This window comes from Spermophilus citellus, assembly GCF_964194105.1.
Source record: "Spermophilus citellus genome assembly, chromosome: 6".
In the NCBI taxonomy this organism is placed as follows: domain Eukaryota; kingdom Metazoa; phylum Chordata; class Mammalia; order Rodentia; family Sciuridae; genus Spermophilus; species Spermophilus citellus.
In genome coordinates, this window is record NC_138187.1 from 105,743,858 (window position 1) to 105,758,783 (window position 14,926).

The window sequence follows — 14,926 nt, forward strand, 5'->3', positions numbered from 1 at the left end:
CATGTTTGAGTAAGGGTGTGCACCCCAGGATTCAGAGAGGGAATTCTGGGATTGAAGATGTTCCCATATTCACTTCTTTCCAAAGGAGACCTCAACATTCTGAAGCAACATCCTTCTTCACATAAGACACTTGTCATACTGGTAGAATGGGTCCAGCTGGCTGAGTCCAATTCAAGTTTTCTATGGAGACCAGAATTCTTGGTTTTCAGGAACCTTATTAAGGTTGGACAGAATTGAGAGGAAATGGAGCCATGGGTGGCAAAGGGGGTAAAAGAATGTCTTCTCTCCTCTCTTGTCTCCTGTTTCCCATATATTCCACTTCCACAGTTGGAAAAAAAATGTGGGAGAATAAAAAAAGAAGAGAAGAAGCAGGCCAGGAAATAAGGCTGGAAATAAGGCTGTACTTACAGGAAATACTTTGGAGTCAGCCTCCTGCAGGGAGAGGAGAACCGTCATGTTGCTCACATGTTTCCAGTACTTGAGTAATAGATTTGAGGTGATAGGTGGCACCAGCAATTCTGAAAGGGACATGGCCCTGAAGGGCAGAAGCACACCTGCCCTAGCACTAGCTACGGGAGCTGAGACTGACAAGCGCCTTTATGCATGTTTGTGAAAATGACATTCAAAGCCAAGTTAATCCCTGAGGTGAAGGACATAATTTTAGTCCACAAATAGGAAGCAAATGTGAAGTGACTAGCACTTAATGTAGAAATAAATGATGTGATGAAAAATAAACTAGTAAACTCCAGAGATTATTTACAAATAGTAGTAGAGGAAATTTTTTTAAAAAAAATCACTCCAGTCACAGGGACTAGTGTGTGGTCTCAGGAAAGCCTGGTTGTACCACACAAATGATGCATGATCTAAGACTTTTCAGGTACACAGACTGATGGTGGACAAAATATAAGCCTTAGGCTCTCTCTCTGTTCCGTGTGATGTACTGGACCACTTTCCCCCGCCACACTCTCCTGTGATGTTCTGCCTCACTGTGGGCCCAGAGCAACAGACTTGGCCATCTGAGGACAGAGACCTCTGAAACCTTATCCTAGCTCAGTGATCCCTCATCTATTAAGACAAAGCATACCTTCATTTCCATGTGATTCACAGGAGGCTGTTTGCTAACTGGAACAATCTCTACCTGAACTCAGCATTGTGTACCCTCACTTACAGGATGAAAAAAGACGAGAAATTGTTCCATCTCCCAGAATGTAATAAGCTATTGTTCTTCCTTAAGACTGAACTAAACTAAAAGATGGAAAACAGACTTTTTTTTTTCCTGTGTTAGAATGGAGAAATTTTAGGTTAGAATGGGCTAAAGAAAACCCACTGGTTAATTGTGAGGTTAAGATTGGTCCTGGTACACTTGAGATCCACAGTAACTTGCATGCTAACAGGAATAAAGGCTGTGACAGTCAAAACAGAGGGACTCCTTTTGAGATTGTGGAGACATCACCACACTTATGTTGAGCTATGGCTTCTCTTGACATAACAAATGGTCAGTGTTGAAAGCCCTACCTTAACTAATTAGAACAAAGAAAAAAAGAAAGATAAGGTCCTACTGTCTATGTGTTTATAGAGAGTAAGTTGATATTGAACTGAACTTAATTGTATTTAAACAAAGATGATATTTCCTGCACATGTATTTTAAAAGACTCTTATTTGGTGCTTACAAATAATACAAAGTAGAAAAGAAAAAAATGATCATGTTATTTTAAATCTTTTTAGTTTATATTTTGGTACCAGGGATTGAACCAAGGGGTGTTTAGCCACTGAGCCACATCCTCCACCCCCCCTTTTAATTTTTTATTATTTTATTTAGAGACAGAGTGTTGCTTAGGGCCTCACTAAGTTGTTGAGGCTGGCTTTGAATGTGCAATCCTCCTGCCTCAGCCTCCTGAGCCACTGGGATTACAGGTGTGCACCATTTTGCCTGGCTATTTTAAGTCTCCTAAAAAAATATTGTTTTTAGTTGTAGTTGGACACAATACCTTTATTTATTTATTTATTTATTTATTTATTTATTTATTTATTTATTTATTTTTAAAAAAATATTTATTTATTCTTTTAGTTTTCGGCGGACACAACATCTTTGTTTGTATGTGGTGCTGAGGATCGAACCCGGGCCACACGCATGCCAGGCGAGCGTGCTACCGCTTGAGCCACATCCCCAGCCCACAATACCTTTATTTTTATTTATTTTTATGTGGTGCTGAGGATCGAACCCAGGGTCTCACACATGCTAGGCAAGTACTCTACTGCTGAGCCACAATCTAGCCCCTATTTTAAGTCTTTGATGAAGTAAAATAAGTAAAAAGTAATTCCATTTTTTTTTGAAAAGAAATTAAGGTGCAAATAAATTTCTTATGATGAGTTTGTGTCAGATGAGGAAAGAGAGGTTACACTCAGGAAAGCAGTATGGAGATTTCTCAGAAAACTTGAAATGGAATCACCATTTGACCGAGTTATCCCACTCCTTGGTATCTACCCAAAAGACTTAAAATCAGCATACTGCAGTGTCGTAGCCATGTCAATGATTATAGCAACTCAATTCACAATAGCCAAGCTATGGAACCAACCTAGGTGCCCTTCATTAGAAGAATGGATGGATAAAGAAAATGGTAAATATACACAATGGAATATTACTCAGCCATAAATAAGAATGAAATTATGGCTTTTTGTAAATGGATGGAACTGGAGACTATCATGCTATGTGAAATAAGCCAATACCGAAAAACCAAAGGTCAAATGTTCTCTCTGGTATGTGTATACTAACACACAATGGGGGTGAGGAGGGAAGGATAGAAGTTCATTGAATTAGACAAAAGACAATGAAGGAGCCGGGCATGGTGGCATATACATGTAATCCCAGCTTCTCCTTGGATCTCATTTCATAAATTAATAATTTCTTAAAATCAGAATCCAAAGAATTTATCTATTACAAGAAAAGTTCAAGTTTAAAAAAAAGCAAATAAATTAGTTAAGCCTTGTAAACAATTGTCCATTTTAGTTAGACATCTTTCAAAAACAAAAAAGGTTGCTCAGTACAAGGCACACCTTACAATCCCAACTGAGTGGTGAAACCTAGACACCGGCTTTGCTCTGCTGGCTGGTGTGGCTATGCTGAGGCTCTGGAGCCACATACCAACCCTCTGCTCAGCTCCAGACCCTTCGAAGTCCACAGATGTGCTCTTTCCATCAAACTGCTTTGTGCTCTTTTGTTGTGTGATGTGATTTTTGAGTCTTCCCAGTGTTTGTCTCCTCACATGTTTTCCACAAAGCTTCCTGGGAAAAGGCCAGTGTTCCCATTGCGTTGTGACATGCCTTTGAACCAGCCATCCTCTCGTTTTTTATGAACAAACACAATATCTCCTTCTTTAAGTTCAAGTTCTGCCTCACTCTGAGGAGGATAGGAAACCACCACCCGGTGCCTTTCACAAACAACAGGCCTAGAGTCATTTGCAACAAGACCCAGGGAGGAACATGCCTGATGAGGAAGTGGTGCGATGGGCACTGCGGAGTCCAGGGAGCTGGTCTTCCGATGGAAAGCATCCTGGGCCAGGGCTGCCCCTGCTGGTGCCGCAGTGACTGGGCCATCCCCGTCCACAGGGCAGGAGCCTGCTCGACCGTGGCCTCCCCCAAGCTCAGGACCCACGGCTCCCTGCAGGGGAGGCCAGTGAATGGTGGGGCAGGCCCACAGACGCAGGCCCGAGGCAAGCGGCATTCTGTACCTGGATGGGCGTCCCAGCTGCCGTGGGGCGTTCTTGGTTATGTGCTGCAACTGTCCTCACTGTGTTGCGGTCCTGATTGACTGTCATTTGCCGGGTCATGTGCAACAGGACCTTTGTCTCAGGACTTGTCTGGATGTGAGTTGCTGATACCACAGCTGTGGGGTCGACACTGGGAATCCCGGCCACACCATTTCCCTGGAGCTTCTGGACGGGCCCTCCTTCAGTGGAGGGACTGACCATGGTCACCCCTCGACTTGTCTGACCCGCAATAGACATAGGGACTTTAGCATGGGAAGCATTTGTCACTGCCCTTGTGATGGGTGCCACGTAATTGCCAGGGAAAACCCCGATCTTGCTAGTATGCATTGATGACCCTTTGAACCAGCCATCCTGGCAACCCTCAAACACTAAAAACATCTCCCCTTTTCTCAGTTCTAGTTCATCCTCTTTCCGGGGAGTGTATGGGTAGATAGCCACATACACACTTGGGCGAGTCTGAGGCCATAAATGTGCAATCTGGTCAGTGGATCCTGCCACAGGCCTAGGTCCCATTCCAGCAGCAGCAGCAGCAACAGCAGCAGTAGTGCCTGGTGGTGTGGAGGTGAGGACAGTGGCAGCCAAGAGAGGGGGTGGTGGAAGGGGAGGATTCATGGTTCCAAGGGCAGCTGGGTAGGGGACATCCGACGGGAAAGTGAATGAGGGGCCATTTGTCACTGGGCTGCTTGGGGGTGGGGTCACAATTAACCCGGTGGTACTTATATGAACCTGAGAAGGGGCACTGCAGGAGAGCCCAGACAGTTCGCTGATCCTCGCGGTAGCTGTGGGGTTGCTGGAGCTGATGAGCACAGGATGGCTGATCTCCATGGAGTGGCGGTTCTGGGAGGCCTGGGAGGACTTGTTTGCCATGGTGAGGGAAGTGAAGGAGTGCCCCTTTTTTGGTGTTCTTCTTGGTGTCGGAGTGCTTTGAGGCAGTGCTGCTCTGGGCTGCTGCTGAGGTACATTCTCCAGCATCAACTCCTGGCATGGGAGGCTTGTCTCATTCTATCAGCTGCTTAGCAGCCAACTTAAACTCAACGTAGGAAATCGGAAATATTCCTATTTTGTCTGCCAACATTCTTTCAGCCCAGTTTTCATCCACTCCGCGGATCACAGTCAGAACATCATCCTTTGCGAATGGAAGGCAATCTTTGTCCGCTTCCTTGTCTTTCACTTCAAAGTCATAAAGTGCTTTGCACTGAGGTGGGGGCTGAGGTAATGGTCTAATAATCTGCACAAAGTTGGTGGGGAAAAAGCCATGGATTCCGTTGACTTCCCCATGGTACCAGTTTTCATCAACTTGTCCTGGCAACTTGATATCACCTTTGCTGAATTTAAGGTCTCCAGGCTCCTTTCCTTCATAGTTATATAATGCTTTGGCACATGGTAACTGAGGTATACCCCTCACTGGGGTGGGGGCTCCAGGCTTGCACCTGAGGCTGCTGTTCACACTAGGAGCTCTGCAGATCTTTTGCACTACAATTAGCCACAGTGCTGCCCTGAGCCCTTAATGCATTTGTGCAGTTGGTCCCAATGTCCCCACCAGCTAGGTTTTCAAGGCCTCTGCTTCATGCCATCCAGAAGTCTGACCAGCAGGATGTTACTGGGAAGCTCCTCAACACCAGAGCCAACAAGAGTCCTGCATCAGGACATCTGAGTTCATCCTGGGAACCTACTATCCCTAGCAAACACCGTTTGCAAAACATGTGCTGGCAAGACAAGACTTTTGCAGAAGCATCCAGGCGTTCTAGACACACAGGACACTCCAAAAGGTCCAACAAGGCAGATTCATCCATCTTGATCTACTTTACTGAGAAGAGGGTTTCAGAAATGTTCATAGTTGTATGCAGCTCTTAAAATGATTCATGTAACATCCATTTCAGACTTTGCTCTCGCGTCTCGGCTCCTCCTCTTTGTTCGAGGCCCGCAGAGGCCGCCGCAGCCAGTGCAGATGCGGCCCTGCGGGGCCCACCGCTCGATGTGTCCTAATATTTTTATTAGTTCATTTAAATAACAACAATAGAATACTTGTATGTTAACACAAATAAAATATCTTAATAAAATATTTTCAAGGGAAAAATAAAATATTTTAATAAAAAACTATATTTTCAAAAGAATAGTGAGAATAGCACTGTCTTACAATTTTTACAAATCTTCAGTGCCTTGAATAATATAAGACAGCTAGATTCTCATATCTTCTCCACATTCAACCTGTTGTGAAATTATTTTTAAGTTTTACTTTATTTTCAATTGACACAATAATTATACATGTTTATGGCACACACAGTGATGTTTACATACATGTATACAGTGTGCAATGATCAAGTCAGGGTCATTTACATATCTATCACTTTCAACACTATAATGGACACAACACTATAATTCAGCCACAAAAATGAAAGTCATTTGAGACAACCTGGATGAGCCCGGAGGACATTATGTTAAGTGAATAAGCCAGGCACAGAAAGACAAATACTGCATGATCTCACTCCTATGTGAAATCTAAAATAGTTGATCTCCTCTTATTTATGTATGATGAGTCAAAGTGCAGTCTACTGTCATGTATAACTAATTAGAACAAATTTTTAAAAAGTGATCAATAGTGACACCATAAGCAATAGAACGTGATTTTTTTGATGTAGACTGTGTAAGTATATGGAACATCTAACACATCTGCATGGATCAATATTTTTCAAATGACTGTTGCACAATGTTAAAAAAAATCCTACATGGATTAATGAAGTGTTGAAAATGTCAGGGAAGTTTTATCAATGACATCATATTCCACATTTAAAAACTACTGTTTGCTAAATTTGGATGGAATAAACAGAATAAGTACAATTATCTGAAAAACGCTAAAAATGGCCTTCTCTTTTCCAACTGCATATCCATATCCCAACTGAGATCAGACTTTCAAAATTATATTTCAACCAACACTCATTCACCGGTTGATTGCTTCTTGAGATTTCAATTGTCCCTGATCTGGAGTGGGCCAGATTATTCAGTCCCTCTCCACAAGGTGGGAATTTATGCCCTTTGAGAAGTAAGAACTGTTGTATATCAAGTCAAGGCATGTTAAAAATGCCCCTGCTTGCCCTCTTGTAGACCTTTACCATCTCTTTCCTACTCTGAACTGCTTATCCTTTTCTATTTCATTGGGAGATAGTGGAATTTCAAGAGGTGGGACCTAGTAGCAGGTCTTTAGGTCATGGGGCGTGCCATTGAAGGGGACAGTGGAACTGCTTATCACATCCTACTGTGAGCTACCTGTTGTGCTGTGTGATGGAGACACAGCAATCTACTAGACTCTCCTGTGGTATCTTCCCCATTGAGAGTGGGGTCAGGATTCCCATCTGGCATTCACCCCCTACTCAGGATGGTAATGTGAGATAGTCACAGATTCGTTTATATATATATATATATATATATATATATATATATATATATATATATATATTATTTTTAAGTGCTGGAGATTGAACCCATGGTCTCACTCATGCTAAACACACGCTGTCTGAGCTGCACACCCGTCCTGTCTGCACACTCAGCTCTTTTCCTGTAGAAGACTGAGGAACTAAATGTTGATGCTGAGTATTTTCCTGATGGAATCATGGAGCATTTCACTACTCTTTGTACCTTGGATTTTAAAAACGTCAACTTGAGTCTATATTTTCAAGGGTGATCAAGTCTATGTAAGTGCCACTGTATAACTTCACAGCTGAGCTACTTGAACTATCAGGCAAGAGAGGGGATAATACCCATGGCAGAAATAGTATTCCAATCCACGATTTTGCCCAGACTGATGTTTTTTACATAGGACTTTATTTTTCAATTGTTGGCTATTACTAAAGAATAAAAAGAGTAGTCCAGACATGGGTTCTATTTTTACTTAAGGCCAAGCATTAGCTAGGTTGAAAAGGAACTTACAACTAGATCAAAGAAATATGACCTGAGACTTGACTGGTTCATTTTCACATCCATGTGTTTTACACCCTTTTCTACAGCTTGGATGGTTCTTACCCATTTTCTTTTAAAAAAATGCTTACATTTTATTTTTATTTTTTTTTGCATTTTAGTCACCAATGTACTTTTATAATTTGGAGGTGTTAAAATTTTTCACCTTAGGTTTATGACTAAGCCTATTTTATTATGGACTCCAGAGTCCCAGTGAAATAGGTGAATATTTTAGACACACCTTGAAGAAACTTAAGAAAGACAAAAGGAAAAAATGCTTTTGCATTCATTTTTAACTTCTCTGGGTTCTTATATTTATGGTAAATCTTAAAATTCCTAAAGTAGCAAAGAACTAGATTTTTAAAATTCAATCAGAAAATTTTCTCTTTTAAATAAATTAGGTATTTATTCTGTCTAAAATTAAGATAACTATGGATTAATTTGATTAATTCACCAACTTACTATTGCTTTCTAATTGTCTGGTTTACACTATATTTCTTGTCTCTCTATTCTTGCCTCCTAGTGAATCAATTATTATTAATCTTCTGTCCCCCCACTTATTAGATTATTGACTATATATCCCTTCTTTTGTGGCAGTGCTGGGCTATATGTGTATGTGTGTGTGTATTCTTTATATATATGTGTGTATGTATATTTATACATACATGTGTGTGTGTGTGTGTGTGTGTGTGTATATATATATATATATATATACTTTTACTATTCATTTAATGATTGCAATGTGCATCCTTGATTTATTAAAATCTAAGGTAAGTAAATACTGTCATTCCTTTTTTTGGGAGTGGGGTACCAGGGACTGAACTCAGGGACACTTGGCCACTGAGCCACATCCCCAGCCCTATTTTTTTTGTATTTTATTTAGAGATAGGGTCTCACTGAGGTTGCTTAGTGCCTTGCTTTTTGCTGAGGCTGGCTTTGAACTCATGATCCTCTTGTCTCAGTCTCCCGAGCAACTGGGATTACAGGCATGTGCTGCCGTAAGTACCTTCATTACAGGCATGTGCTGCTGGCTATGTACCTTCATTCCTTCATTCTGAAACATAAAAGGCTTCTAGAGAATTAAACTCCACTTACTCCTACCTTCCCGTGTCCATCAACTTGTATTTGATATTGATAGGTGTTTAAATTCTCTCTCTTTATCTCTTTCTTTCTGAATTTATGTATTTATTTTGCCAAACTTATTTGGATATACCTTTTTTTTTTTTTTTTTTGAGATAGATTCTTGGGATGTTGCCTAGGTCAGCCTTGAACTCCTGGGCTCAAGTGATCTTCCTGTCTCAGCTTCCTGAGTAACTGGGACTATGAGTGCACAATTAGCTTTATTTGCCTTCTGCATGAAAACCCTTTAGGTTTCCTTTGGTATTTGTCTAAGAATTACTTTTTTAACGTCTTTTTGTTGTTGTTGTTTGTTTGGTATTGGGGATTTAACCCAGGGGTGGTCTACTACTGAACTACATACCTAGTCCTTTTTATTTTTTATTTTGACACAGAGTCTTGCTAAGTTGCTTATGGCCTCACCAAGTTTCTGAGTCTGGCCTTGAACTTGCAATCCTCCTGCTTCAGCCTCCCAATTTGCTGGGATTACAGGTGTGCACCAACATAACCAGCTAAACATTATCTTTTGGAAAACATTTTTTTTTCTGGGTAAACACATATAAATTGACAGGTTCTTTACAGCACTTTGAAGTTGGTATCCATTTCATCACCTTCTGGACATATTTCCATTGAAGATTCAGCCATCGTTTATTGTATCTTTGATACTTAAGTGTTTTCCCATGATGTTCTTAGGAGTGGTTTTGTTTGTGTTTATCTTACTTCTGGTTCACACAAATTCTTTTTTTTTAATTTAGTTTTTTAATTGTAGATGAACACAATATCTTTATTTTTTAAAAAAATGTGGTGCCAAGGACCAAACCCAGTTCCTCATACATGCTAGGAAAGTGCTCCACCACTGAGCTACAACCCCAGCACCACACAGAAATTCTTGAAACTATGGGTTCATATTTTTCATTAGTTTTTAAAGTTTTTCTTCATTTGTATTTTCAAATATGGTAGCTGTTCCATTCTCTACTTTTCTTCTTTGACACCATTTATTCATGTTAAATTTTTTTTTTTGGTACCAGAGATTAAACTCAGGGTCACTAAACCACTGAGTCACACCCCTAGCCTTTTTTTGTGTTTTATTTAGAGACAGGGTCTCTCTAAGTTGTTTAGGGCCTCACTAAGTTGCTGAGACTGGCTTTGAATTAGCAATCCTCCTATCTCAGCCTCCATGTTAGGTCTTTTAACTATACTATATAAAGCTCTTGGATCTATTCTGATTTTTTATTTGTATGTCTTTTCAGTATATCATATGAGTATTTTTTTCTGACTTGTGTCAATTGAATTTTTGTTTTTAATTTCTGCTTTTAAAGTTCTAGAATTTGATTTTTTAATCACACTTTTCTGTCAAAATTCTTCATATTGTCTTTTAGTTCTTCCAACACACTAAGTGGAGCTGTTTTAAATCCTGTGATTGCTCCTTTATTTAGAGTACCTATAGGACTATTTCTACTATTTATTTTTCCTCTCTCTCATGACACATGGTTTTGCCTCTTTGTATACTTAGTAATTCTTAAACACTGCATACCCCTGAAAAATGTGAATGGTTCTGAATGTTGTATTTCTCCAGAAAGAATAATTGTTTGCTTCTGGCATACGGCTAAGCTAGGAAAAGAACATTCACAATACCAAACCATCTTAGTTCAATCAGAGATAGAGATGGTTTGCAGCACTCTGATAGAGCCTACTTCCACTTCAGCTTTACTCCTTGTGTGTTAACACTTTAGTATTCCACCCCAAAGCCCAGGGGCTTAGAAGGGCCCATCCTCCTTAGTGGATCTGACTTCTTGTATTTCCTCTCCCTGAGTCTGGTGGAAGCTCTGCTCAGTTTGTTGATTACTGGAATCAACAAACAGCTCTGGGAAAAACTGGCTGCAAATACTTGAGTTACCTCTCTAGTTCTGTGTCTCTCAGGTCCTAATCATGCAGTTTTCCTCTCTGCCTTATTATATCTCTGATGTGTCCAATATTAATATGTGTCCATATTAAACCCTTCCACCCACTGACTTTTTAGTTTTCTTCTTTGAATGGATATACATCATTTGCTGGACATACTTCATCATTATAAAAAGAAAAACATTACTTTTTTTTTTTTTTTTTGGTACTGAGGATTGAACCCAGGAGTGCTCAACCACGGAACACCAGGGATTGAACTCAGGGGCGCTTAACCACTGAGCAACATCCCCAGCCCTTTTTGTGTTTTATGTAGGGTATCACTGAGTTGCTAAGTGCCTCGCTAAGATGCTGAGGCTGGCTTTGCACTCATGATCCTCTTGCCTCAGCCTCCTGAGCTGCTGGGATTACAAAGCATTCTATTTTTTTTAACATTTAATAAATTGTTTATTTGTAAATCAATAAATAGTATACTAAACATAAAAATGTAATCAGGGTACAGTCTTATAAATTCCAAATTAGTACAGCTTTCTTGTGTTTTGGAACTGCCCTAAAGCTAAAGTAGACATTTGTTTGCTACTTATATATGTATATAGATGGGTAAGTCATGGAGGTACAAGTGATTTTGTTTTTGAAGTTTAAATGAATAATGTATTGTTAGTAGTTGGCTGTACAAAATTATCCTTTGGTTCCATTCTAAATTTACAATCCAGGTTTTTTAATGCCCTCCTTTGAGTATGTATAATTGTCACACATGGGGTAAAAATAAGTACTTAAGACTTTAAATTAAATTAAGGTGATTATTTTTGCTTAAGACTAATTATAATCAAGTTACTTTACATAGACTGAGAGATAACCTAGGAAACTATTAAGAACCATATAACCTAGTCCAAAAGGTGTTTCAAAGTATCTCAGAATCACTTTTCAGCTTATAGGAAACAATACAATATTCTCAGGACAATTGTACATTTTACTGACCTCATTACTACCTACCTCTTACTACATATAACAGAGGCTGTAGAATAAGTTTATTTTTATTTACATAGCACCAAATATAACTATTAACTTATGAAAGAACTTATGAAAAAGATCAGAAACTTTCAGAGTATCTAAAAATTATTTTTTGGTGCCAGGGACTGAACCCAGGTACTTAACCACTGAGCTACATCCCCAGCCCTTTTTATTTTTAATTTCAAAACAGAATCTTGCTAAATTGGTGAAGCTGGCCTCGAACTTGCAATCCTTCTGCCTCAGCTTCAATTACTAGGATTACAGGTGTGGATCACCACATCCAGCACAGAGTATCTAAAATTTAAATATTATGTTTCTTTTTTTTTATTGGTTGTTCACAACATTACAAAGCTCTTGACATATCATATTTCATACATTAGATTGAAGTGGGTTATGAACTCCCAATTTTACCCCAAATGCAGATTGCACTCCAGTAAGATTGGCAGCCACTATGAAATCAAACAACAACAAGTGCTGGCGAGGATGTGGAGAAAAGGGTACACTTGTACATTGCTGGTGGGACTGCAAATTGGTGCGGCCAATTTGGAAAGCAGTTTGGAGATTCCTGGGAAAGCTGGGAATGGAACCACCATTTGACCCTGCTATTGCCCTTCTCGGACTATTCCCTGAAGACCTTAAAAGAGCATGCTACAGGGATACTGCCACATCGATGTTCATAGCAGCACAATTCACAATAGCTAGACTGTGGAACCAACCCAGATGCCCTTCAATAGATGAATGGATAAAAAAAATGTGGCATTTATACACCATGGAATATTACGCAGCACTAAAAGATGATATTATGTTTCTTATACATATTTTTCTCCTTAAATGAAAAGTACTAAGTAATTTCATTTAACTGTCTTATATTTTTTTTTAAAAAAAGAAAATTAGGTACTTCTCACTTAAGATTGAGTTGAAGTTATTTAAAATGAGGGGTGAGGGTAAAAAATGAGCTATATTTATCTAATGTAAATTGTATTAAAAACCCAAATATAAAATATAAACAGAAGGGAAACTTTCCTAGAAGGGAATACATACTAACTAATTTTCCTCCCAAGGTAGGAAAATTACATTACAAAGAAATCTAAGCAGTTTGAGTTTCTTGCTCTTATAAATGTAATAAGTAAAAATAAAATCCATAGGGTCAAAATATTTAGGGTTATAACTAGAAATATATAATTCTACTTTTATGACAAGGCAGTTAGTTGAAATGAGTTAACACAATCATTTGAATTGGTTGTCTGCACACTGGACAAGGCTTATTCCTTTTCTTCAGCTTCTTTGCACATGTGAAGCATGACATAAGATGTCCTGTTTTACCATGAACAATGCAACCATTTTTAGGTCGACCTTGGCAAATCACACAAGGTTCAATGGCATTAAGGGGGAAACTAGATTCCATACTTTCTTCTTTGTCTTGTGTTTCTTCCTTCTCAAACTCTTTGACATCTTCTTGACTGCTATAAATAATGCTATTTGAAGTTGATGGCTGAGAATAGTCCTCACTTTCTTGTGACTGGGAGGCTTGTGTGATCTTATCATTTTCCTCAAAACATGATTCTTTGGAATCATTTGCTGTAATTTTTTTTACCATCAGGCACATCCAAGCCCTCTTCTGCCTGTGTTGAGCTTTCTAATTTGGCTTTCTCAGAAATTTCCCCTTTATCTTTCCCTTTATCTTCAGGAAGCCAGTTCTCACGAAGGGTCCAACATCTATTGCAGTGTGGTGGAAGGGGAGGATTCATTTCATTGCATGAAGTACATTTCCAATAGTCAGCTAAGGAAATTTCAGGATCTTCTTCAAATGAATCTGTATCACTTTCCCCTGCCTGATACACTGTAACTCGATACACCTCATCATCTTCATCAGAGAGTTCTTGTCCTTCTTCACTAAGGCTATAATCCTCTGAATCAAGAGATTCAACTTCAAATTCTACACTAAATTGATCTGAAACTGAGTCCTGATCCAACCAATCACTGGAATGTTCACTCACACCATCTTCAATATCCGGATTTGATGGAGTCTCTATTGATTCACTGCTACTGCTTCTTTCACACCATATTTCCCTTATTACACACAGAGCCAGGCTTTCATCAAAGGAAAGGGAAATACTATCAGATTTGTGGCGCTTTCGTCGTTCACCAGATAATTCATCTGAATTATCTTCTGTCTCACTAATTGCTCTCCTTCTAGATGAGGTAGATGGTCTAGAAACCAAACAGGAAGATGAAGGCTTCTCTTCTTGTAGTTCTTGTACAAGATCCTTCTGATCACTCCCACCTTCAAGGTGACACCTGTTCTCTCTCACTAATGTGCTGGAATCTGATGGTTCCTGCTGATTGACTACCACCAAATTTTTGTAGATCACTGTATATATTTTCCTGTGCTCTTTCACAGAGAAGCTTGGCACTCCAAACAAATCTCCTAGAAGATCATTTGAACAATATACAATATGTTGTTGCTTCTCATCATATAATCGTTTAGTCATAATATACTGGCCAAGATAAAATATTACCTCTTTCATAGTGTAAGTGTCTTTTTGTGCACCAACAGACTTTAACAACTTCAAAAGCAATAGCTTTGGTCTAACCAGGGTCTCTTGTTCCGAAGCTGGAATCTGTGAGGTGCTTACAGCACCATCCGTAGACACAGACATGTTGGTATTGCACATTGGCCTGGATCAGTACATAAAATGTGCCGCACGTCTGTGAACACGGGTGTCTATCTTCAATCGCCAGTGAATACAACTGGGAAAAGGAATGGTTTAAATAGCCTCAGCCGCGGGACAAGTCAGGACTTAGCTCCTCCAACGACAGTCTCGGAACGTGTCCGAACTTGACCAGCCTAAGAGGAAAAGCTGAGTCAACCAGCCCAGTCTCGCCCAGATTAGGAGCTGGGTCCACACAGGCAACACAAGAGGCAACTGTCACCCTCCCGACCCCCAGCCGGGAGCAGTCCGGGGCCCGGAAGCCCCCAGTGGCTGCGGCCTCTACCCAGGGCTCCAGAGCCAGCATTACATTTTTTAACATAGCATTTGTCTTCCTTCTTTCTTTCCCTTCTCTCCTCCCCTCCCTCTCTCCCACCTTCCCCTTTCTCTTCTTCCTAATATTTGAGGTCCCAGAAAGGAGAGGCTATTTTATCCATATGTGCACTCAGCAAGAACTTGAAATATAACATA

At 39.8% G+C, this 14,926-nt stretch overlaps 1 protein-coding gene and 1 pseudogene across 2 annotated transcripts; both read right to left on the reverse strand.

Moving 5' to 3' along the window:
- Window positions 1-3,259: 3,259 nt before the first annotated feature.
- LOC308651281 (E3 ubiquitin-protein ligase SH3RF1-like) lies at window positions 3,260-5,560 on the reverse strand (annotated as a pseudogene). Its single transcript has 2 exons — window positions 3,653-5,560; window positions 3,260-3,567 (listed from the first exon to the last, which is right to left on the reverse strand). The product of its transcript is annotated as an E3 ubiquitin-protein ligase SH3RF1-like (transcript).
- Window positions 5,561-12,696: 7,136 nt separating this feature from the next.
- LOC308650764 (E3 ubiquitin-protein ligase Mdm2-like) lies at window positions 12,697-14,675 on the reverse strand. The gene is given in 2 exon segments (XM_081297087.1): window positions 12,697-13,335; window positions 13,337-14,675. Coding segments are annotated over 2 exon segments (1,470 nt in total). The 5' UTR covers window positions 14,420-14,675; the 3' UTR covers window positions 12,697-12,948.
- Between the last annotated feature and the right edge of the window lie 251 nt (window positions 14,676-14,926).